Below are 22,154 nucleotides of genomic sequence, written 5' to 3' on the forward strand. Positions count from 1 at the left end.
GATTCATTTCTGCTGTGCCATGATGGGAACGCCCCCGAATGTGTCTTATTATGAATGAGGATGAGCATATTTTCCTGTCAGTACAAATGTTTCTAAGTTCACTGCTTTGCCCATTTTTCTGCGGGGTAGAATTTTTCCTCTCATCTTCTGAGAGATCCTTTCTAATTAAAAAGATAGCCCTTTGCCTGTCACATGAGCCACAAATATTTTTCCCATGAGTTGTATTTTACTTTGTTTATGGCATTTTTTTTTTTGCTATGCAAAAGTTTTTGATTTTTTTAAAGTATCCAGCATATTGATTTTTGTTTTGATTACTTCTTGATTTGGAAGCATAATTAGAAAAGCCTTCTCTTATTCATCCACTTATGCAAAAATTCTCATGTGATTATTGTTCGTTGTTTTATCTTCTGTCTGTCCCCTCCCCCCATTTTTTCTTTCATAAAATATTTGATTGAGATGAAATTTATTCTGGTGTATATGTAGATATGTGTCCAACTTAATTATTTTCTAGATGATTACCCAGTTTTGCAATACCATTTATTAAATAGTCATCTTTATCCTCCAATTGGAAGTGGTATTTGTATCACAAGCAAATTACCTATGTATATTCCAATCTTTTCTGAATCTTCTGTTCTGCTCCATTGCTTGGTTTATTTGTGTACCTACCTGTACCATACTGTTTTAATAATTGATATTTTGTCATATAATTTTTAGTATATGGTAAAAATAGCTCTTTTGTGTTATTCTTGTTTTTTCTTTTTGGTTGCTCCTGAAGCATGTGGAAGTTCCCAGGCCAGGGATCACCCCATGCAACAGCTGTAGCCAGAGCCTCAGCAGTAACAACATGAATCTGAATCTGCTGAGCAAGTGAACTTCTCTTTTATTCCTTTTTTTTTTTTTTTTGTGGGGCCATACCCAAGGCATAAGAAAGTTCCTAGACTAGGGGTTGAATTGGAGATGCAGCTTCTGGCCTACGCCACAGCCACATCAGATCTGAGCCACATCTGCGACCCACACCACAGCTCAAGGCAAAGCCAGATCCTTAACCCACTGAGAAGGCCAGGGATCAAACCCACATCCTCATGGATACTAGTCAGGTTCATTTCCACTTCGCCACAGCAGGAACTCCTCCCCTTTTATTCTTAATAGTTGGTTGCTGAGGGGAAATTTTTTAAAAATGAGCACTGAACATTGGAAGTAGAGGTTAGTATTGGAGACACACAACACAGGGCTGGTAAAAATGACAAGGGTTGGAGCTCCCTAGTGGTTCAGCAGTTACAGATCCAGCATTGTCAGGGTTTGATCCCTGGCCCCAGAATTTCTGCATGCCACAGGCTCTGCCAAAAAAAATTACAAGAGTTTCTGTCTATAGGCTGGCCCTGCTTTTGTTATCTAGACTGAGCCAAATTAAGTCTTTCTTTCATGAGAAAGAAAAGACACATTTATCTTCCAATTCTTTGTCCATATATTCACATTTACAGCTAAGTTATTTCTGTATAAAATATTTTGGGGCTACTTCACTAAGGTACTATTATATTTTATTATTTATACCATTAAATTTTACTTTAAAAATTGATCTGCTTCAAAACTCAGTGTAATATCTTCCCTTTTAAGTTCAGGATTCCACACAATACTGCTTGCTACTCATCTAGAAAATTTGGTGGATGTTCTTAAATTCCTCATTGTCGAAGTTCCTACTGTGGTGCAACAGGATTGGTGGCGTCTTGGAGTGCCAGGACACAAATTCCAATCCCTGGCCCTGCACAGTGGGTTAAGTATCTGGCATTGCCACAGCTGCCTCATAGGTCACAATTGCAGTTTGGATTTGATCCTTGGCCCAGGAACTCCATATCTTGCAGGTCAGCCAAAAAAGGGGAAAAAAAAATCTCAACATCTGCAATTCTACCAATACACCAAACCAAGTAAGCCATAGAACATCAGAGCAGAGATAGCTGCATTCCAGAGCTGCTAGATTACTGAATAATGCTGAAGGTCATAATTTAAAAATTGTACCCATACTGGGAAAATTGTCAAGAGCTGCCATAGCTTGAAAATTCGCTTGCTTGTTACCTAGGTTATCATGGGGATTCTTCTCCCCCCCACCATCTTGTTTTTGGAATTTCGCACATCTGATGATTTCTCATATCAAACATCCAAGGAAAACGAAGACGGCAAAGAAAAAGAAGAGGAGAATATGGTCAGTGACACCCTTGCTCGTAAAAGTATCCATTTCCTCTCATTTTCAAATGGTTGTGATTTCTCTTGCCATGAATTTAGAAACTGCAGTCACTGGGGACATTTTGATCATCTATTATTTCAGAAGGTGCCAGTCTGTTAAATATTGGGTGGGGCAGGTTGCCCTGCCCACCTGGCAGTTGCTTGCCATGTGCTGTGCTCTTTTTCTAGGACACAAATGCAGATGCTGGCTCCAGAAAAGGGGATGAGGAGAATGAACAAAAAAAGCAAAGAAGTGTCCCCATTGGGACCAAGATCTGTGAATTCTACAACGCTCCCATCGTCAAGTTCTGGTTTTACACAGTAAGGCTCCCCTTAGCATTTGCCATTTAGCATGTTTTGACATTTAGATCTGTTAGAGTCAGGAAAAATGTCATGGGCTTGAAAAAGTGTTTGTTTGTTTTTTTTTTTAAAATCACTGATTTAAAATGAATTACATGGGAGTTCCCTGGTGGCCTAGCAGTTAAGGATACCAAGTTGTCACTGCTACAGCTCCAGGTCACTGCGGTGGTGCCGATTCGATCCCTGGCCAGAGAACTTCCGCATGCTGCAGGGTGTGGCAAAAAATAATAATAATTTCAGATTCCCTGCTGTGGTGCAACAGGATCAGCAGCATCTCTGCAGCACCAGGACACAGGTTCAATCCTGGCTATCACAATGAGTTAAAGGACCTGGCATTGCCATAGCTATGACGTAGGTCACTACTGCAGCTTGGATCGGATCCCTGGCCCAGGAACTCCATACACCTCAGGGAGGCCCCAAAAAAAAAAAATTATGAAAACACACACTCACAAAGAATTATGAAAACAAAGCTGGGACTAACACAGATCTTCAGCTAAAATTGGATCTAGACCAATATCTTGCCATGTGTTTAAATGTATGCAGAAAAAATGGCCATCCTAGTCCCAAAGACATCATTTCATAAAGCAAAATAGTCACATTTGCTTAAGATGAAGGATTTTGCAGATTTCTTTAGTAACATAAACTTAGGGAAACATGGTTTCATTTAACAATGAACAAAGATGACCGGGGATGCAGAGAGCAAGCTCACAGATGATGATGCCATTTTTCAGGAGGCTGGGAGGGTCACCAAAAGAGTGCGGTTGAACCCAGAGCATGAAGTCCTGGAATAGAGGAGCAAATCAAGGCCTCTCCACTCTAAAGGCAGATCTTACTGACTGCTTGGCCATACACTCTCCTCCAGCCCCATCAGTGGCCACTGTCTGGACAGTTTCAGAGAGCGGCGTGCCTGGATTAAGGGCGATCCCAGCCCTATGCATGCAGATGGGCAGGAATCGTGGGGCAAGGAGACTGGCCCAGCTGCACATGGTCCCAGTGGGGGTGACAGACAGGCCATGGCTCCCTAAACCTACAGTCTGGGGAAGGGACAAGACTACCTATAAGTCCCAAGCACCAAGCTGCAGCCCATGCCAGGCAGGTCCTAGCACTGCGGTTCCGTTAGTGCTGGCAAACAAGAAGCCATGCCAAGGTCATGGATGTGACAATGAATGGGGGTGGGCAACAGAGGCAGAGCTTTGGGGCACAGCACAAGGGGCTGCCTGTGGACTCAGGCCAACCAGGGCCTGACACTCAGCTGCTTTTGGCAGCCACAGCTGGTGATGTGGCCAAACCATGACTACCCACATGTTCTACTCAGAACCAGCTGAGGGCCAGGAATGTACCTGGTCTCCATAGATACAGATAAGGAGAGCGGGTAGGGGTGGATGGGCATGTGATGAGTGCTAGCGCAGTATTCTCAAACTTGGGCCTCCCTCCAAGGCCTCTAAATTCTGCCTCTGGGTGTGGGGGAGGAGTGCCTACATTCTGTAGCTTGCCAGGGGTTCCCAACACAGTGTAACTTTGAGAACTCTTGCTCTAGTCCTCCTGCAAAGACTAGATAGGGGACACATGGGATGTCATCCTGGTAAAACTTAAACAGGAGGGGACACCTTAGTAAAAAAAGATACAGACTGCAAATCACAAATACACGGTTGCCCCACTCCTGGAGACTTCAGAAGGGGCCTGAAATGGGGGGGGGGGGGTGGGGGCTGAAGGTGAAGATTCTTCCTCTTCGAGTGAATCAACCTTAGTCATCTTCAGGAGTTCTCTGGTGGCTCAGCAAGTTAAGGACCCAGCATTGTCCCTGCTGTGGCTGGGATTCGATCCCTGGCCCCGGAAGTTCCACATGCCTCAGGCAAGGCCACAAAACCAAAAAACCTCAGTCATCTTCAGATCAGCTCCCTCCACTTCATAGCTCTTTCCCATGTTCCTCCAGACTCTACATGCCAAAGATGGAGATGCTGTTGTGGGCACAGACATGTCAATGCTTGTTGAGGGGGCTCAGGACAGCCCCATGTGCTGGGCAGACCCTCATCTCACCGTCCTCCCTTCTCACTTCCCACAGCCATCAGTAGCATAAAGATTCAAGAAGGAAATTTGCAAGTCAGGGGAGAGTCAGTAACATTTTCCAGTTTCCAGGAATGTCGAAGAAGACACACCCATAAACTACTAAAAGTTTCCCTATTTATCATAATTTCATGCAAGTTCATAATTTCCCTTGAGGAGAGTGACAACAAATGTACGGTCCTTTAGAGAACAGATTTATCAGCACCCGTGTTGTGCTAAAGCACAAAGTGCCTTCCCACTTGCCTCAAAGTTCTCTGCCTGTCCCAGGTATGTAAACAGTGGAAATGTTCTTCTGAAGGAATCAATCTAGGAGTTCCCAATGTGGCACAGTGGGTTAAGGATCTGGCTTGTCTCTGTGGCAGCATGACACAGTGCTGTGGGGCAGTGGATCAAGTCCACAGCATTGCCTCAGCTGTGGCATAGGTCTCAGCTGCAGCTCAAATTCAATCCCTGGTGCACAAGCTTCCATATGCCACGGTGTGGACCAAAAAAAAAAGGAAGAAAAGAAAAGAAAGGAGTCAGTCCACCTGGAAATAAAATTTGTTTCAGAAGATTTGTCCACCAGTAATTAGGGTTCAAAGGCCTGTCCCAGCCCCACCAAGCACTGACTTCAATTCAGATGTAGCTTCCTTTTTTTTTTTTTTTTTTTTTTTTTTTTGTCTTTTGTCTTTTTAGGGCCACACCCACGGCATAACAGAAGTTCCCAGGCTAGGGGTCTAATTAGAGCTGTTGCTGCCGGCCTACACCAAATCCACAGCAACGCCAGATCCGAGCCTGGTCTGCGACCTACACCACAGCAATGCCGGATCCTTAATCCACTGAGCGAGGCCAGGGATCAAACCCGCAACTCACAGTTCCTAGTCGGATTTGTTTCAGCTGCGCCTGGACAAGAACTCCCAGATGCCCTTCTTATGGGAAAAAATATCGTGTTTGGTGCTTTTTTCCAGCTCATGTGATCCACACTGTTACGGTTTCTGCCTTTCAGATATCCTACCTGGGTTACCTACTGCTGTTCAATTACGTCATCCTGGTGCGGATGGAGCGCTGGCCCTGCCTCCAGGAGTGGATCGTCATCTCCTACATCCTGAGCCTGGCCTTGGAGAAAATTCGGGAGGTGATGCTCCCAAGGCCTGTCCTAGCCCCACCAACCGTTGACTTCAATTCCAGTGTAGCTCCTTATTGCAAAAACATGTCATGTAGATCCCAAGTGCCATGGAACTTTTCTTTCAAGGTGTCCCAATCCCAAGTGGATTCCATGCCCTTCCATGCCTTCTGCTTCCAACTGAATTTAAACTTGGAGATCAAAATATGAGGCAAAGAAAATGATGTTTAGTCATTACAAAAGCAAGTTGAATGCCTATAAAAGTGGCAGGAAATGTTCCCAATGACTCGAACGGGTACACATATTGGCTGTTTTCTGGGAATTGAAAGTAAATGGGCAGACATAGGAAGTGACACTTTTCCTTTAATTTAGGACTGTGGACCACACTGTTCTAGCTGAGCCTCCCTACACCTGTGCAGGTGGTTTTTTAAAAGAGGGCTCTGGAAAGAGCAGAGAGAAGGAGCAGGATGGATAGGCTAGGAGAGAGGACAGGGCTAAGCAAGGTGTGGCTTTGGTGGAATCTGGCCCTGAGTGTATTTAATACCTTAGAGTCTGTCCCTCTTTGAGCAAAGGAAGCAGAGTTTTGTACCCACATCAGCCAGTCACAGGCACCTCTGGAAAAGGCCCTCCTATTGCAGGTGGGGCAGAAAGGCAAGGCGGGGTCTGCAGCAGATAGGGTCTGGGCCACCCACCGGGTAAAAGCCCCCAGGTCATCTGCTGCAAACAACGGAAACAGGATTTTCAACTAAGTGTCCAAAAAAGAACTACACCATGTCATGTCACAGGGGACTTTAACATGGAACTCTAAGCGGGCAACCTCTGCAGGCAGCAGAGGAATATAGGCCAGGCACTTTTCTTTCTAATATCATCTGCACGTTTTAACACATTCTATCAGCTTATAAAGGGAAAGCTTATGTGCAAGGGAAAAAAATAACAGAGAAGCACACAGGGGAATTTCATATTCTTTCTCCAGCTGACAGAAAACCAATATTATTAGTTTGCAATCATTACTGACCCTTTCACTGAACTTCTTCCCAGTAAAGCTAATCTGATGATGTCAGTATAATGAGAGCCAGGAAAACCAAGAGTGCCAAATCTACAATGTGACAACCCAACTCCTATCATCTCCAGTGCCACTGTGGTCTTAGTGGGAGTCAGCCATATGTAAAACACTGTTCTTTACCCTCAAAGGGCTCCCCGACCAGTGACAGGGAGGGAGCAGCCATCAGCCAGAGTACTTGAATTGTTAAACTAGTGAATGCCTTTTGTGTTGGGCAATAAATAGCCCCCACTCCACCCCACCCCCAGAGTCCCCAGGACCTACCCAGAGTCTCTATAGCTAAAGGGGCACCACCTTTAAAGGCCCCCACTCAGGTGCACACCATAGCTGCATCCACGGGGCTTGCTCTGTGTGTGCCTGCACGTGCTGCTTGTCACATATTTTCAATTTTACTCAGAGGAAGTGTCCTTTTAATCAGTGGTGATCTGAAAGGATAATAGCTCAAGTAGGAGAAAATCAAGTTCAACTTTCCTGTCACTTCTCTCTGAGTTACAAAGGAATTTTGGCAAACATTTCCTATCTCAATTCTGCCATCCCCTCTGAGCGGATTGTCCCCTCTGTGGGACCACACAGGTTTATCTCTACTCTAGAGCTTTCCTCCTGGACTAACTCCAGAACATGGGCTCCCAGGCACGTGTCCAGGGAATTAGAAAAGAAGTCAAAAGGCAGCTTCTTTAATTACAGCCAGAGGGACATAATTTAAAAGGCATTTCCTGAGAGTCTGTGAAACACCGAATCTAGAATACAGAGGATTCTGTGGCATTTCCCTTTCTAGATATCTTTTGCTGCCTGAAGTGATTAGTGCTTGGAAGTCTTCAGCAGGAAAGGGGACAGATGCCCTGGAATGCTGCTCCAAGTCCCATCATCCCAAGATTCCAAGAAGACGAGGCTCGCAATACCGAGCTCCCCTGTTTTTTGTTCTTCGGCGTTTCTTTTTTCAGATCCTCATGTCAGAACCGGGTAAACTCAGCCAGAAAATAAAAGTCTGGCTTCAGGAGTACTGGAACATCACAGACCTCGTGGCCATTTCCATGTTCATGATTGGAGCCGTCCTTCGCCTACAGAAGCAGCCTTACATGGGCTATGGCCGTGTGATCTACTGTGTGGATATCATCTTCTGGTACATCCGTGTCCTGGACATCTTTGGTGTCAACAAGTATCTGGGGCCATACGTGATGATGATCGGAAAGATGGTTAGTGCCGACCCCACTTGAGTGACTGGAGACACCAGGGCTGTGGTCAGGACTGGAAGCCAGATCTGTTACATTTCATTTGATCTTTCCTTTGCAGCTGGTTTCTCACAAGTAATGTTCTTTGCTTTAAGAGACATAGTTCTACATATTGACAATTAAATCCAGTTGACAAACATGAGTTGAGGGCCTACTTTATACGTACGTATTTCTGGCAATGACCTGATGGATAACCTCCTAACATGCAGTGGAAGCTAGAGGCAGAGGGAACCCAGAGTCACTCCCCCACCCCCACTCCAGACAGTCTTCAGCCTATGAGCTCTGGTCTGGAGTGAATACAGGCAACTCATATGATTCCGTCAAGACAAATCCATGACAACATTAACCCCAAAACTGGCTGTAGAATATAAAACTAAAAATGAGCCAGCAGGTCATCCTTATCTCACCTAAAATAGCCTGAGTGTTAAGACTGGTCCCAGAAGAAAGGAAGACTTATAAGCTTAGGAATAACTCTTTATAAGGCAAGTAGTTTTGAGGCAAAGGGATATATGGTTTAGCTGATCCCAGCAAAGGCCCTCATCTTCAGAGATGTTCAAAATTAGGAATTATGCAAGTTCAGTCTCTACAGTAACCTGAACATTGCTCATTGTATCTACTCGCTGTCTGTATAAGGAATGAATAAATATCTGTACATACTCTCAACTCATTACCTCCTTAGATGTCTCCCCCTCTTTTCTCCTTAGTTTCCCCTACAAATTCCTCTAGTATCCCATATGTTTTCTTTCTCCATTTTCAGTTGTAGTTATTAGAGGAGTTTGTTTATAGGTAACAAATAGAGGAGAAGAAAGATCAAGAGCAGGAGAGGGAAGGGCACTGTTCTAGAATAAGGTGTATGCATTGCATGGAGTATAAGACCAGTGGCCCAAGGATGGGATGGAGAGAGGGAAACAAGCTTCCTTCACTCTAATTAAGCATTCATGAACTCTTTGGGGAGCACAATATAACAGATCAGATGAACTTGCTCCGTGAATTAAGACAGTGAGGGACCTGGAGTTCCCTAGTGGCTTGGCAGGTTAAGGATTCAGCATTGTCAATGCTATGGCTCCAATTGCTACTGTATCTCGTGTTCGATCCCTGGCCCCAGAATTTCCATATGTCGTGGGCACAGGAAAAAAAAAAAAAAGACATTGAGAGACCCATTTCCTCTCTCCCCAGATGATTGACATGCTATATTTTGTGGTCATTATGCTGGTTGTGCTGATGAGTTTCGGAGTTGCACGTCAAGCCATTTTGCATCCAGATGAGGAGCCATCTTGGAAACTGGCCCGAAACATCTTCTACATGCCCTACTGGATGATCTACGGGGAGGTGTTTGCAGACCAGATAGACCGTAAGAATAGAATTCATAGTAAGATTCTCTTCCCTGCTTCCCGAGGCAGATGATCAGTTCCAAATTAATGGAAGAGCCCATGTTACTTTGGGAATAAAGCATTTTTTTTATTCTGCCTTAGGCATCAAATTATTTTATGAAGAAATAAGTAATAAGTACATATTACAAAATATAGATTTTGGAAGCATCAGTCATCTCTTCTACTGTGAGAACCACTAACTAGAGCTCCGAGTCTCACATCACTTTAGCACATCCCGCCGCATGAATATAATTCTGAAGCCAAATCCTAATTTATCTTTCTTCCCCAAGATCGAGCTGGTAGTGTTGTTTCAGGCGAATGAGACAGTGAGCATGATGAGGGTGATTGGTGCCTCATATCATTATCCAAGCTTCACAGCCCATTTTCTACACTGCTATCAATTTCCCCTTCACTCCTGGAGTGCTATTTTTGCGCTATCAACAGTAATCTAGATATTGGCAGAGGAAATGCGCTGCAATCCTGCATGGATTTCTGAGGAAAGCAGGCTCCAGCTCTCTCCAGGGTGAGCTGGTGGGTCACATTATTTCTTGTGTGAGAAGAAAAGTTCACATCATCTCACTATCTCTTATGTGGGGGAAAAAAATCAAATGCTTGTGTACTATTTCACCTGGACAGTATGTCCCCACTAGGCAAGACTGAATAACCAGTTCACACAATGCCTTCCACCTACTAGCTTTCATCATGTGATTCAGAACGCATTCTTATCATGGGTATCTCAAGGTCAATTAGTGACTGTGTTTGTAGCTTGGGAAACCAGAACATAAAAATCTAATTTGGTTTGAGAAGAATATTAGCTTAGGTAAAACACACACAAATGCTGAAAGTCCTGGGATCCAGACAGAAGTTGTAGTATTTTTTTTAATTAAATTGGGAGAAGATAAAGAGGCTATTTTCAGTAACACCAGGAAGTGTAGGTTTTCAATTCTTGGTCTGGTCATTTTAATAACTTTGTATTTATTTATGCTTATGAGGTATTTGTGTTGGGATACAGGGAATGCTATATTGGTTAATCTACATGTTAAAATGATCATCTGCCAGTAGCCTCTTTCTTTTTCACAGTTTTTTAAAACTAGTGAGCTTTTGCTATTGCTTATGACATATAATAAAATAAATATCCATGAAATATATAAATATATATTTCCTCAAATTAATAATGTGTACAATACTTCTAGATCACTGTTTCTAAGCAAGAATCTGTAGTTCCCAAACTTGAACATGTTGCATTTCTTGACAGCAGAACAGTTCTTGTGTTGTTCATCATTTATTTGGCTTTTCTCTAAACTGTCTTATTTTCTTTTTTTCCCCTCCTGTCGAAACTAAAAAAACATAAAATGCTGCTTTCCATCATGATGTAGTCTACGCCATGGAAATTAATCGTAAGTTTACACACAACTGATGACTCTTGTCCATGAAATGTGTGTATTAATTAGTCTCTTCCTCTGCAAATTACCAGTAGCCCCTACTAGTTTCAGATATTTCTCTTGTTTTCCGATATCAATACTTTAAAAGGTAAGGAAGTAAAAAGTAAGTAACTTTTAAATACACAGACATTACTTCACTAATGACTGTGAGGATCATTCTATTTTTTCTTCAGAAAATAGGTTCCCATATGATCAAAGTGACATTGCAGAGGAGCAGAGAGAGAAAAGATTATTTTCTTCAAACATAACTCCAGAATAGTTGATTAATAGATTTGAGGCTAGAGGGGGTCATTACCTCCTGCCTCACTGTAAAATTGTTTTCAAAGTTAATGTACAAATGACCAAGAAGACAATATAAGCGCATTTTAAATAATTAGAAGATATAATAAGTTTTGAATGGATAGTCATAAAGAAACCATAAAGATAGATGTGTATGCCTAAAGATTATGAACTTTTTTTTTTTCCTTTTTGGCTGCCTCTTGGCATATGAATTTCCCAGGCCAAGGATCAGATCTGAGCCACAATTTCAACCTAAGCTGCAGCTGCGGCATCGCTGGATCCTTAAACCACCACTTTAAGCCACGGTTCAAACCTGCGTCCGAGCATTCCCAAGACACTGCTGATCCTGTTGTGCCACAGTGGGAACTAAGAACTTCTGTATATGAAAAACACAACAAAGAAATGAGAAAATGTTTACAAATATGACAAGAATGACTATCTCCGAGTGTAGAAATGAGTTTTATATCACCTCTGTATGAGTTGATATTTTTCACATGGAAAATTATTGTTTACGAAATCAGAAAAAAACATATTAAAAAAGAAACAGGGGCATTCCTACTGTAATGCAATGGGTTAAGAATCTGACTGCAGGAGTTACCATTGTGGCTCAGTGGTAATGAACCTGATTAGTATCCATAAGGATGCAGGTTCAACCCCTGGCCTTGCTCAGTGGGTTAAGGATCCAGTGTTGCCATGAGCTATGGTGTAGGTCACCAGTGTGGTTCAGATCTGGTTGCTGTGGCTGTGGTGTAGGCCAGCAGCTGCAGCTCCAATCCAACCCCTAGCCTGGGAACCTCCTTACGCCACAGGTTCGGCCCTAAAAAAAAGCAAAAAAGAAAAGAAAAGAATCTGGCTGTAGAGGTTTGGGTCACTGTGGAGTTGTGCCTTCTATCCCCAGCCTCGTGCAGTGGATTAAAGGGTCTAGCACTGCCACAGCTGCAGCATAGGTCACAGCTGGGGCTCAGATTCAATCCCTGGCCCAGGAATTTCCATATGCCACAGGTGTGACCTAAAAAACAGAAAGGAAAAAAAAAGAAACAAATCCTTTAAAAGTGTGTGTCAGTTATTTATTCTTTTCATTCTATGCAAAAGTCAAGCCCAAAAAGACCAACTTCTATTTCAGCTCCTTGTGGTGACAACCAATATGACGAGGAGGGCAAGCGGCTCCCTCCCTGCATCCCGGGTGCCTGGCTCACACCAGCCATCATGGCATGCTACCTGCTGGTGGCCAACATCCTGCTCGTGAACCTGCTCATCGCTGTTTTCAAGTACGTGTCACGCCTGATGACCATTTAATCTCTGAAGCCTCCTATGCTGCTTTGGATTTACACAGAATTCCACTAATAGCTTTCAAATGTGCAGAATTTTTAGTCTTTTCTGTTAAATGTAATCAGCCTTCATGTATTCATAAATCAAGACTTGATACTTTAAGGAGTTTCCCTTCATGGCTCAATGGAAACGAATCTCACTAGCATCGATGAGGACGCAGGTTCGATCCCTGGACTTGCTCAGTGGGTTAAGGAGCCAGTGTTGCTGTGAGCTGTGGTGTATGTCACAGAGGTGGCTCGGATCTGGCATTGCTGTGGCTGTGGCATAGGCCGGCAGCTACATCTCTGATTCAACCCCTCACCTGGGAACCTCCATATGCCATGGGTGCAGTCCTAAAAAACAAAACAAAACAAAACAAAAAAAGAATTGACACTTACATACATTTAAATTCAATCTTTGTTAGTATTTAGCATTTCAGCATGTGTTTTAATCTAATAAAAATATTTTCTTTCTTTCTTTTTTCTTTTTAGGGCTGCACCAACACTATATGGAAGTTACCTGGCTAGGGGTCGAATCCAAGCTGAGTCTTTGACCTACCCCACAGCTCACAGCAAAGCTGGATCCTTAACCCACTGAGCGAGGCCAGGGATCAAACCCGCATCCTCATGGATACTAGTCAAGTTTGTCACTGCTGAGCTACAACAGGAACTCCCTAAAAACATTTCCTTAGATGAACTCCTGAGATAGAGATTTATCAAGTTGAGACTTTAATTATCAGAAGAAAGCAAAGTTAATTGCATGGGCTGTAACAATCACTGTAATATAATATTAAAAGTGTTGGGGGAAAAAAACTAAGCTTCTAAAATGAAAAATATGAGGGAAAAATCCTTCACGGAAATATAGAATCTTAGAGCTGACCAGGGCATTGGAAAGAATCTGGAAAAAAAAAAAAAAAAAAGAAAGAAAGGATATACATTATGGAGTTCCCATCGTAGCTCAGTGGTTAACAAATCTGACTAGGAACCATGAGGTTTCGGATTCGATCCCTGGCCTAGCTCAGTGGGTTAAGGATCCAGCATTGCTGTGAGCTGTTGGTGTAGGTCGCAGATGTGGCTCAGATCCCATGTTGCTGTGGCTCTGGTGTAGGCCTCGGCTACAGCTCCAATTAGACCCCTAGTCTGGGAACCTCCATATGCCGTGGGTACGGCCCTAAAAGGACCAATTTAAAAAAAAAAAAAAAGGAAGAATGGAAAGAATCTGGTTACACTCCTGACTTGAAAGGTGAGAAAATGAAGGTCAATAAGAGATTAACTGGCTTTTCTAAGATCCCCATGTAGACAAAACACTTGATCAGGATTCCAACAATCCCAGGCTTACTGCCCACCCCACCCCTACCCGCCATTGGAGACTGAAAGAAGACAAAGATTGTACTTACCCAACATCCAAAATAACATACCTTCAATCAAAATGCTGGGTCAAAATTAATCAATTCACTTCCCCAAAAATATAGTCAACAAGTTGTTTGAATTTAAAGTGCTTAGTAGAATGGCTCATATATTGGAATACATGAAATAAAATTTCCTAAGCAGTCCTGAGGCTGGGGTGTGGTTTTTTCCAGAAAACAGTATGCAGCAATTTCAATACCTTAATTCTTAATTATTTATATGAGTAAATTGAATGCAGATAATCTATGTTGATAGATAAATCAAAAGATAGGGTCAGCTAGGAGGCAGTTCTAACTCCTAGCATGGCACCAAAAGGTCAATTCATTGTATGTTGTCAATTCTGATTGCTCTGGAAAATCACAATCAAAAGCATTTAGTAAACTAACTAAAAACGTATTCTTTTTAAAGCAATACCTTCTTTGAAGTAAAGTCGATATCCAACCAAGTGTGGAAATTCCAGCGATACCAGCTGATAATGACCTTTCACGACCGGCCAGTGCTGCCCCCACCAATGATCATCCTAAGCCACATCTACATCATCATTATGCGTCTCAGCCGCCGTTGCAGAAAGAAAAGAGAAGGGGACCAAGATGAGCAGGATCGTGGACTGAGTATGTGTGCTTCTCTTCCGTTTCTACTCTGGGCAAGTTTTGGAAGTGTGTTCCAATTGGATAACTGCTTAGAAATCTCCTTAAAGTATTTAAATGTGTGAAAACACAATACTCTGGTCCAACTGCTGTTCTTTGCAGAATGCTTCTCATTCTGTGTTGATCTTACTCTAGTATTGTTAATTTATTAGTAATTAATCTGCCCGAAAGTCCACTCATGAAGAGATGAGAAATCGAGAGTGTTCTCTTTCCTTTTGTCAATTTTTAAAAAATTTTATTGGGGTGTAGTTGATTTATAATATTGTATTGGTTTCAGGTTTACAGCAAAGTGAATCAGCTATACACATAAATGTACCTTTTTTCTCCATATAGGTTATTATAGAACATGGAGTAGACTCCCCCTATACATCAAGTCCTTGTTAGTTAAGTGTTTAAAGGTTCTTGAAAATAACTTTTCTCTATAAGTCCAATGTTCATTTTAACATGTTTTAATGTGTTGCACCTAAAGAGAATGGGAAAATCATCATGTACCCTTGACCCTGTCCATAAAATATATGCAAAATTTTTTCCAGAAAATCATACTTTGTTTCACTTTCTGAACATCTGTAATTTTTAAATTTAATTTTATTGGTGGATAGTTGATTTACAATGTTGTATTAGTTTCAGGTGTACAGCAAAGTGAATCAGTCACACATATAAATATATCATTCTTTTCTCCCATATAGGTTATTACAAACTATTGTTGTAATAGATTTGATTGTTATTCTTTGTAATAGATTAGATTAGATCATTTGTACTAGATTTGATAGTTATTTTTTGTAATAGATTAGGTAGACTCGATTGGCCACACCCGAAGATTATGGAAGTTCCCAGCCCAGCCACTGAATCCAAGCCCCAGCTGCAGCAATCCTTAACGCAATGCACCAGCTGGGGATGAACCCATGGCTCGGCACTGACCAGAGTCGCTCCAGTCAGGTCTTTAACCCGCTGCACTGCTGCAGGAACTCCCAAATATCTGGGATTTTGCTTTTTGTATTGAAAAGTGAGCCATTTAGCCCGGGAGGAAAGATGATCACTGCGTATTAGGAGTCTGTGTGTGATAACCAAGGTGCTTCTGCAAGTGATAGGGAAGGGCTGTGAAATTTGCAAAGACGCCCCTACACACTTATGTGGCTGGTTTCTCAGTCTTCTCACCTGGCAACCGCTCCTGCCTTTGCACAGAGCTGTTTCTCAGCGAGGAGGAGTTGAAGCGGCTGCACGAGTTCGAGGAGCAGTGTGTCCGGGAGCACTTCCAGGAGAAGGAGGACGAGCAGCAGTCGTCCAGCGAGGAGCGCATCCGCGTCACCTGCGAGAGGTGCGCCGGGGCATGGCCCCTGCGGGGCACCAGGCACAGGGTCAAAGGGGTGCCAGCGCCTCCTCTAAAGGAGATAAGCTCATTTAAACATTCACTCAACTTTGGCTTTTTACATGTCCCCTGCCCCCAAAGAGTGTGACAATTCCAGATGATGGTTATATATTGTGTATAGAAGTGAATGATGACATTTCTTGAAAATATTCCAGGCCCAAGCCAAACCAAACCAACAACAAAAACCCCTGACAGTTCTTACCCACCCCCAAAGTGGGAGCTTTCACAATACAATACATGGAGAGAAGAGTCAGCTGCAGGGCTGTCTATGTTACAGCTGGGGCGTTTCTCCCACCCTTGACATATGTTGTTGCCTGGCCAGTGGTGGTCTCCCCTGGGGACTGATTTCCTCATCCTGCCTTGTGCTATTGTAGCTCCAGTACCAACACCTTCCCAGCCTCACAGAGCAGAGGTACAGGAGAGGCAAAGGTGTTATGTTCCCCAGATGCCTCTAAGCTAGGGCAGGATCAGTATTTCAGACACTTTTACATGCTGGATACCTAGCTAGATCAGAATCAACCAGATGGCCATGCTTAATACATGCAGAATGAATGACTGCCTGCATGCAGGAGTGGGTGAATGAGCAGATGAAGTCAGGTCAAGGAGGACAAAAAGGATGACATTTTTGATACCTCATGGCTGTGCTTTTCCTGCAGCTGCAAAAGGCAGAGCAACCAGCCAAGGTAGCCTGGAACAATCAACCTGCCCAAAGGACATTTTTTGAATCATATAATTTTTGAGAACCTCAGTGTTTTAATAAAAGCAATCTAAGCTTGTTAAGGAGCATGAGAATTGATGAAATAGTATTCAAAGAGTTTAACCAACAATGCTTATAGAAGGGTGAGCCAGTGAGGAAGGGTAGTAAAGGGAATTCTGGAATATCATTCTATCACAGGGTCCTCAGCATTGACATTTTCTGCTATCATGGGTGTCACATCTGATATACTTGTGTATACTAAGAGACAGAAAAACATGGTAGGACTTCAAAAGAATATTTCAGCGCGTGATTCCCAATCAGGACTCCCAGCAATTACAACAGAATTCACGATGTATGTTGAAGTCCCCTTGGTGAATATTCAGGCCAGTGCCCCTGCCTCAGCCTGCAGAAGGGACAATGCCCTGGAAGCTGCAGGGCTGTGCTCCCTTTCTCCTCCTAGACCTAGTCACCTTGTAATCCTACCAGCCAAACTCAAGGGTTAGCTGCACCAACATTTGGCCTTCATATGGTACATTTCTTTCCTTCTTTCTTTCCTTTCTTTCTTTTCTTTTTTTAGGGCTGTATTTGCAGCATATGGAAGTTCCCAGGCTAGGGGTTGAATCAGAGCTGCAGCTGCCAGCCCAGCCACAGCAACTTGAGATCCAAGCTGTATCCCTACACCACAGCTCATGGCAATGCTGGATCCTTAACCCACTGAGTGAGGCCAGGGATCGAACCCATATCCTCATGGATACTAGTTGGATTTGTAACCTGCTGAGCCACAATGGGAACTCCAATAAGACACATTTTCAATAAAACTTTGAAAGCTTCTTTGCTATTTTGCTAGTAATTACTAATCTTTCAAGATATAAAAATGATTTCTTTATGAGAAAGGTAAGGTGCCTCCATCTGGATAACCTAATTTCCACTTTTTAGTTAAACATTAACTGGAATGTCATCACAGCCAGTAATTTACCATGGAAATTGTGTTCTGCTTCCCTCTGCCTCCTCCCCTCCTCCCTTCCCCAGCATTGTTCAGATTTTTACCATTCTTGGACCAAGGCTCCAGGAATGTGGTTATCAGGTCGCTACCAAATTGCATTTTCCTCCTGGGGCTCTGAGAACACGTAAAAGGAACGAAAGTGTGCAGGGCAATAAAAACACGCTACTTCCCGTTTCCCTTGGCTGAGATCTCCAGGGGTGACTGGAGCACATTCCTGCCCCTCCGCTTCCCTTTGTGGATGTTTCTTGGCTGAATCACAGGTGAAGGCCAGCAACAGAAAGAGGAGGAAGTCTGGGAGAAGGTAGATCTCCTTCATCTTTAATCAGGATAGGTGGAGAGTAAGAGAAGGTGGGAGAACAGGAAAAATTAGTTATTTCTACCTAACTGTTGGCACCAGTGATGGCCTTTTTCCTTTTTTTAAATTGAAGTGTAGTTAATTTACAATATTGTGTTAGTTTCAGGTGTACAGTTAATTTATGTTATTGTATACATCACTTTTTCAAATTCCTTTCCTTATAGGTTATTATAAAATATTGTGTAGAGATCTCTGTGCTATCCTTAGGTCCTTGTTGTTTATCTCTTTTATATACAGTAGTGTGTATATGTTAATCCCAAACTCCTAATTATCTATTTTTTGTAGTCATTTTTTAAAAAATTATGGTTAATTTACAATGTTTTGTGTGTACAGAAAATTGGTTGAGTTTATATATATATATATATATGTATATATTCTTTATAGGTTATCATAGTGTATTAAATATAGTTCCCTGTGCTATACAGTAGGTCCTTGTTGTGTACCTCTTTTATATACAGTAATGTGTATCTGCTAATCCCAAATCTCTAGTTTATCCCCTCAACCAGTGATTACTTTTAAAATCAAATTTTTGAGTACTCAGACATCTCTGCCATTTCTTTAATCTTTATAGATTTTATTTCTTTTATTTTTCATCACCATTTGCCATTTGATGATTTTCCTGTTCTCCTCTCAGTTGGACCAGCCCCAGCACCATGGGACGGCAGGATCTGGTTGGGGGTGACCATCTCCAAAGGGCACTGTTTGTGTCTCTCCCTTCCTAACTCCCTATTATCCAGGAAGCTTGCAAAATCTGGGCTGGTGATTTACAATCCACACAGGAAGTTTGTACACTTATGCTCCTCCATGCAAGGTGCTTTGAGGGCTTATGTTAAGGAACCAAATTCATGGCTTTCCCCTATTGCTTGGAAAGGTATATATAAAATTCTAACTAATTAATCATTTATTTTTATCACATAATTTCAACATTTTCTAAGATTCAACAGCAAGAGATTTACAGTGTGGCTCAGGTTTTAGTTAACACAGCCCTGGTTGCAGCATGGCCTTTAACCCAAAGCCCCAGCCACCTGCCCACCTTAGCTGTCTCCAGGCACTGCACCCAGGCTTTTCCTCTCAAATATGGACATTCCCCCTGGGCTCACCTCCATGAGTGTCATCACTGCCGTCTTGTTCAGCAAGACACACTCTGGCAAATCATTTCCACATCTCCCTCTTCTGTACTAACAATCACCAATTTATGACCACTTCCCCTCATGAATAAATTGTGATCCACTCCCTTCTTTCCTTGTCTACACCAGTGCACAAGTACAAGCCAGCATCATTTTTCGCTTGGGTTCCTACAGTTGTACCCTTAGAATTCAGTCTTCAGGATTCAGTCCTGCTCTTTTAATCTATTTTGCACTGGAGAGACTCTAACCAGCTCCTTCATCCTTGCCACCAGCTCATCTGAGAAGCCCCTCAGTGGCTCCCACAACTCCCAGGCCTACAAGGCCCTGCAATCTGTCCAACCTCACCCTGGACAGTCCACCCCTCAGGCTCAGTCTTCCATCTTACTGACCTTCTTCCTTCTCAGGGCCGTTGCTTTCTTCCTGCCACAAGGACTTTGCACATCTCTTCCCTCTGCCTGCTCATCCTTTGACTCCCCACCCAAATGCCAATTCCTTTGGAAAAACTTCCAGACTACTTCACACCTTAGACAGGGTGAGGCCCTTAGGCTCCAAGTTCCCCAAGGGCAGGGACCATGTTCAGATTCCATTTACCCTGGTGTTCCCAGAGTCTGCTCATCGCCACATAGCAGGGGCTAAATTTTTTTGGATGCATGGATGACTCAAAAGTTTATCTCCTAATCTGAATGCAAATTTCTGTCCTATACTCAATAAGTTTCCTCCTGGAATATCAAATGGGAAACCAACTCAGCTCCCTCTGGATTCAAAATTTTGGTTTTACTATTAGAGACGAGGAACAATCTCAATATGCAAGGATTCTGGCCCTGTAATTATCAGGAAGAATCCTTAAGATCAGCAACACCAAAACAAGTGTTGGTGTTGGCCTGTATTGCCTCTTTGCCTGAAAGAATAACATCAGATAACCAAGAGGGCTGGTGCAGGTAGAACATTTTATAAATAACTTCCACCAGCACAACCAAGGTAGATAGAACTGACCAACACAAACCATCTATTCTCATCATACCAGGTTAACAACTGGTAACAATTATCCCTAACAATTGAAGCCTGAAGCCCATCTCTGTGTCTCTTGAGAATCCACTGTTGAACCCATCATTCTTTTTGTGGTTTGACATCCCCTATCACAGGTCCACAGGTTCAAGAGAAATTGAGTAGGAAAGAATCTTTTCCGAAAAAATTTTTCAGAGATTCAACTTCCTTTTTTATCAAACGAGAATTATGTAATCCAGTATGATTTCCTTTTTTCATGGCTTCAAAGAAGCTTAGCACCAAATTTGGCATTTAATTTTAGCAGATATTTTATTGTAGTTTTTTGGAATATGTGGTATACATTGCCTCCTTATTTCCTCTACTCTTTCGTATTTTATATTCCATTTATAAAATTATTGTATATGTCTGATATTTCAAAGTATGCAGGGTATAGCTCATATAAAGTATACATTTTAAATGCAGTTGGTCCTATACTTAAGGAGCTATAGGTGTTAGACTAGCCAAACCTATATAGTAGGTTCTGATTCCCCTGAAACATTCTGGGTTAAGTGGTTTTTGTCATATTTATGGATCTGGATTAAGGTTTCAGTTTCCAGTAGGCCTGATGGGAAACCGACAATTGATCTTGAGATCTTGTTTGGTGTCCTCTTCTTGAATGACAAGGAAGAGAAGAAAGACCCTAACAAGAAAGACAAGGAGAGGAGTTCCCATCGTGGCTCAGTGGTTAACGAATCCAACTAGGAACCATGAGGTTGCAGATTCAATTCCTGGCCTTGCTCAGTGGGTTAAGGATCTGGCGTTGCCATGAACTGTGTTATAGATCGCAGACATGGCTCAGATCCCATGTTGCTGTGGCTCTGGCATAGGCTGGTGGCTACAGCTCCAATTAGACCCCTAGCCTGGGAACCTCCATATGAAAGAAGGAAAGAAGGAAAGAAAGGCAAGGAGAGAAATAAGATAGTATATAGAAGGAGACCTGAAAGAAAGTTCAGTCTTAGAAAGGAAGTGGTGATTCCTCTGATGTGGAGAAGGCCATCCGAAGACACACACAGGGATGGGAAAGGCTGGGAGAGAGCTCATCTGAATGTCTTAACACACTGATAAGATGCAAGGGTGCTTGGATGATGAGGAGGGAGTAGGATTAGTGTTGACATTTTAATTTGCCTAGTAAGTGACAATTGTGTTCCTTACCTTTGAGAGCCAATTCAGAGATAGATGCAGATATCAGACAGAGATTTTTTAAAGATCTCTGCTTTATTAATAATAAATGTTGGGCTAGAGGGTGTGGTTCAGTTCTTGACAAACGCACACCCCAGAATTAGGCATACCACTATCAACCCACCTTCTCTGCTAAGATGACCCAGACAAAATGAGAACCCACACTCCATGCAAGCTTCTGGCTCCCAGAGACAGAAAGAAGCACACTTGTGTCCAGGTCCCAAACTCCGACCAGAAAACCAATTCTCCTCAGGAGCAAATAAAAGGCTGGAGAGAGGCCAGGAGCTTCATATTAATAGAAAATTCAGACACATAAGAAGAAACAATAGGAATTGGGGGCGGGGGACATCAAAGATTTGAAGCCAATAGGGAGAATCTGAGTTTGCCTTTAGGAGAAATGTGGTAGGAAAGTTGCTCCCTGAGAGATTATCTGCCCAGAATAATGGCAACCCAACTATGCTTTGTACTGGGCCAAATCTGTGTGGCTCCAGGAGACATGTTACGGCCCCAAGGTCAAGGATACAGAAAGTGAATGATGTATGAAGCACAAGGATGGGGAGGCTGCAGGAGACCTAAGTTCCCAAGAACCAGTCAGTGCAGGTGCCATGGTGATGTCAGGATTTGCAAAGGGCAGCATAAACATACTACAGCGCCTTCAGCCACCCTTTATCCTGCCCAGCCCTGGGGTCTTAGTTGTGATCCATAAAGGCTTAGGGATTATATACTCCATTTGTTGGAAGCAAGGGAGAGAGGACCTAGGATATCAATAAGCCCTTCATTGAGTGGCCAGAGCAGAAAGTAGAACATAATAAGAAAAAACTAACGATGTAGATGACTTGGATTTCAGAAAGCAAGGCAGTTGGAGGTGAGGCCATGTTGGTGTGTATAAATGATGCAGC

The 22,154-nt window shown here is 42.8% G+C and overlaps 1 protein-coding gene across 1 annotated transcript in view; it reads left to right on the forward strand.

Annotated features, from left to right (window-relative positions):
- Nucleotides 1-22,154, forward strand: part of TRPM1 (transient receptor potential cation channel subfamily M member 1) — a 138,674-nt gene that overhangs the window by 99,800 nt on the left and 16,720 nt on the right. The window contains exons 23-31 of the mRNA XM_021084963.1: nucleotides 2,075-2,197; nucleotides 2,407-2,538; nucleotides 5,627-5,755; nucleotides 7,745-7,996; nucleotides 9,209-9,383; nucleotides 10,779-10,799; nucleotides 12,247-12,391; nucleotides 14,246-14,448; nucleotides 15,667-15,799. Of these exons, the coding sequence (XP_020940622.1) occupies nucleotides 2,075-2,197; nucleotides 2,407-2,538; nucleotides 5,627-5,755; nucleotides 7,745-7,996; nucleotides 9,209-9,383; nucleotides 10,779-10,799; nucleotides 12,247-12,391; nucleotides 14,246-14,448; nucleotides 15,667-15,799 (1,313 nt within the window). The remainder of the gene's footprint in view (nucleotides 1-2,074; nucleotides 2,198-2,406; nucleotides 2,539-5,626; nucleotides 5,756-7,744; nucleotides 7,997-9,208; nucleotides 9,384-10,778; nucleotides 10,800-12,246; nucleotides 12,392-14,245; nucleotides 14,449-15,666; nucleotides 15,800-22,154) is intronic.

The sequence above is a fragment of the Sus scrofa genome, chromosome 1 (genome assembly GCF_000003025.6).
Source record: "Sus scrofa isolate TJ Tabasco breed Duroc chromosome 1, Sscrofa11.1, whole genome shotgun sequence".
Taxonomy (NCBI): Eukaryota; Metazoa; Chordata; class Mammalia; order Artiodactyla; family Suidae; genus Sus; species Sus scrofa.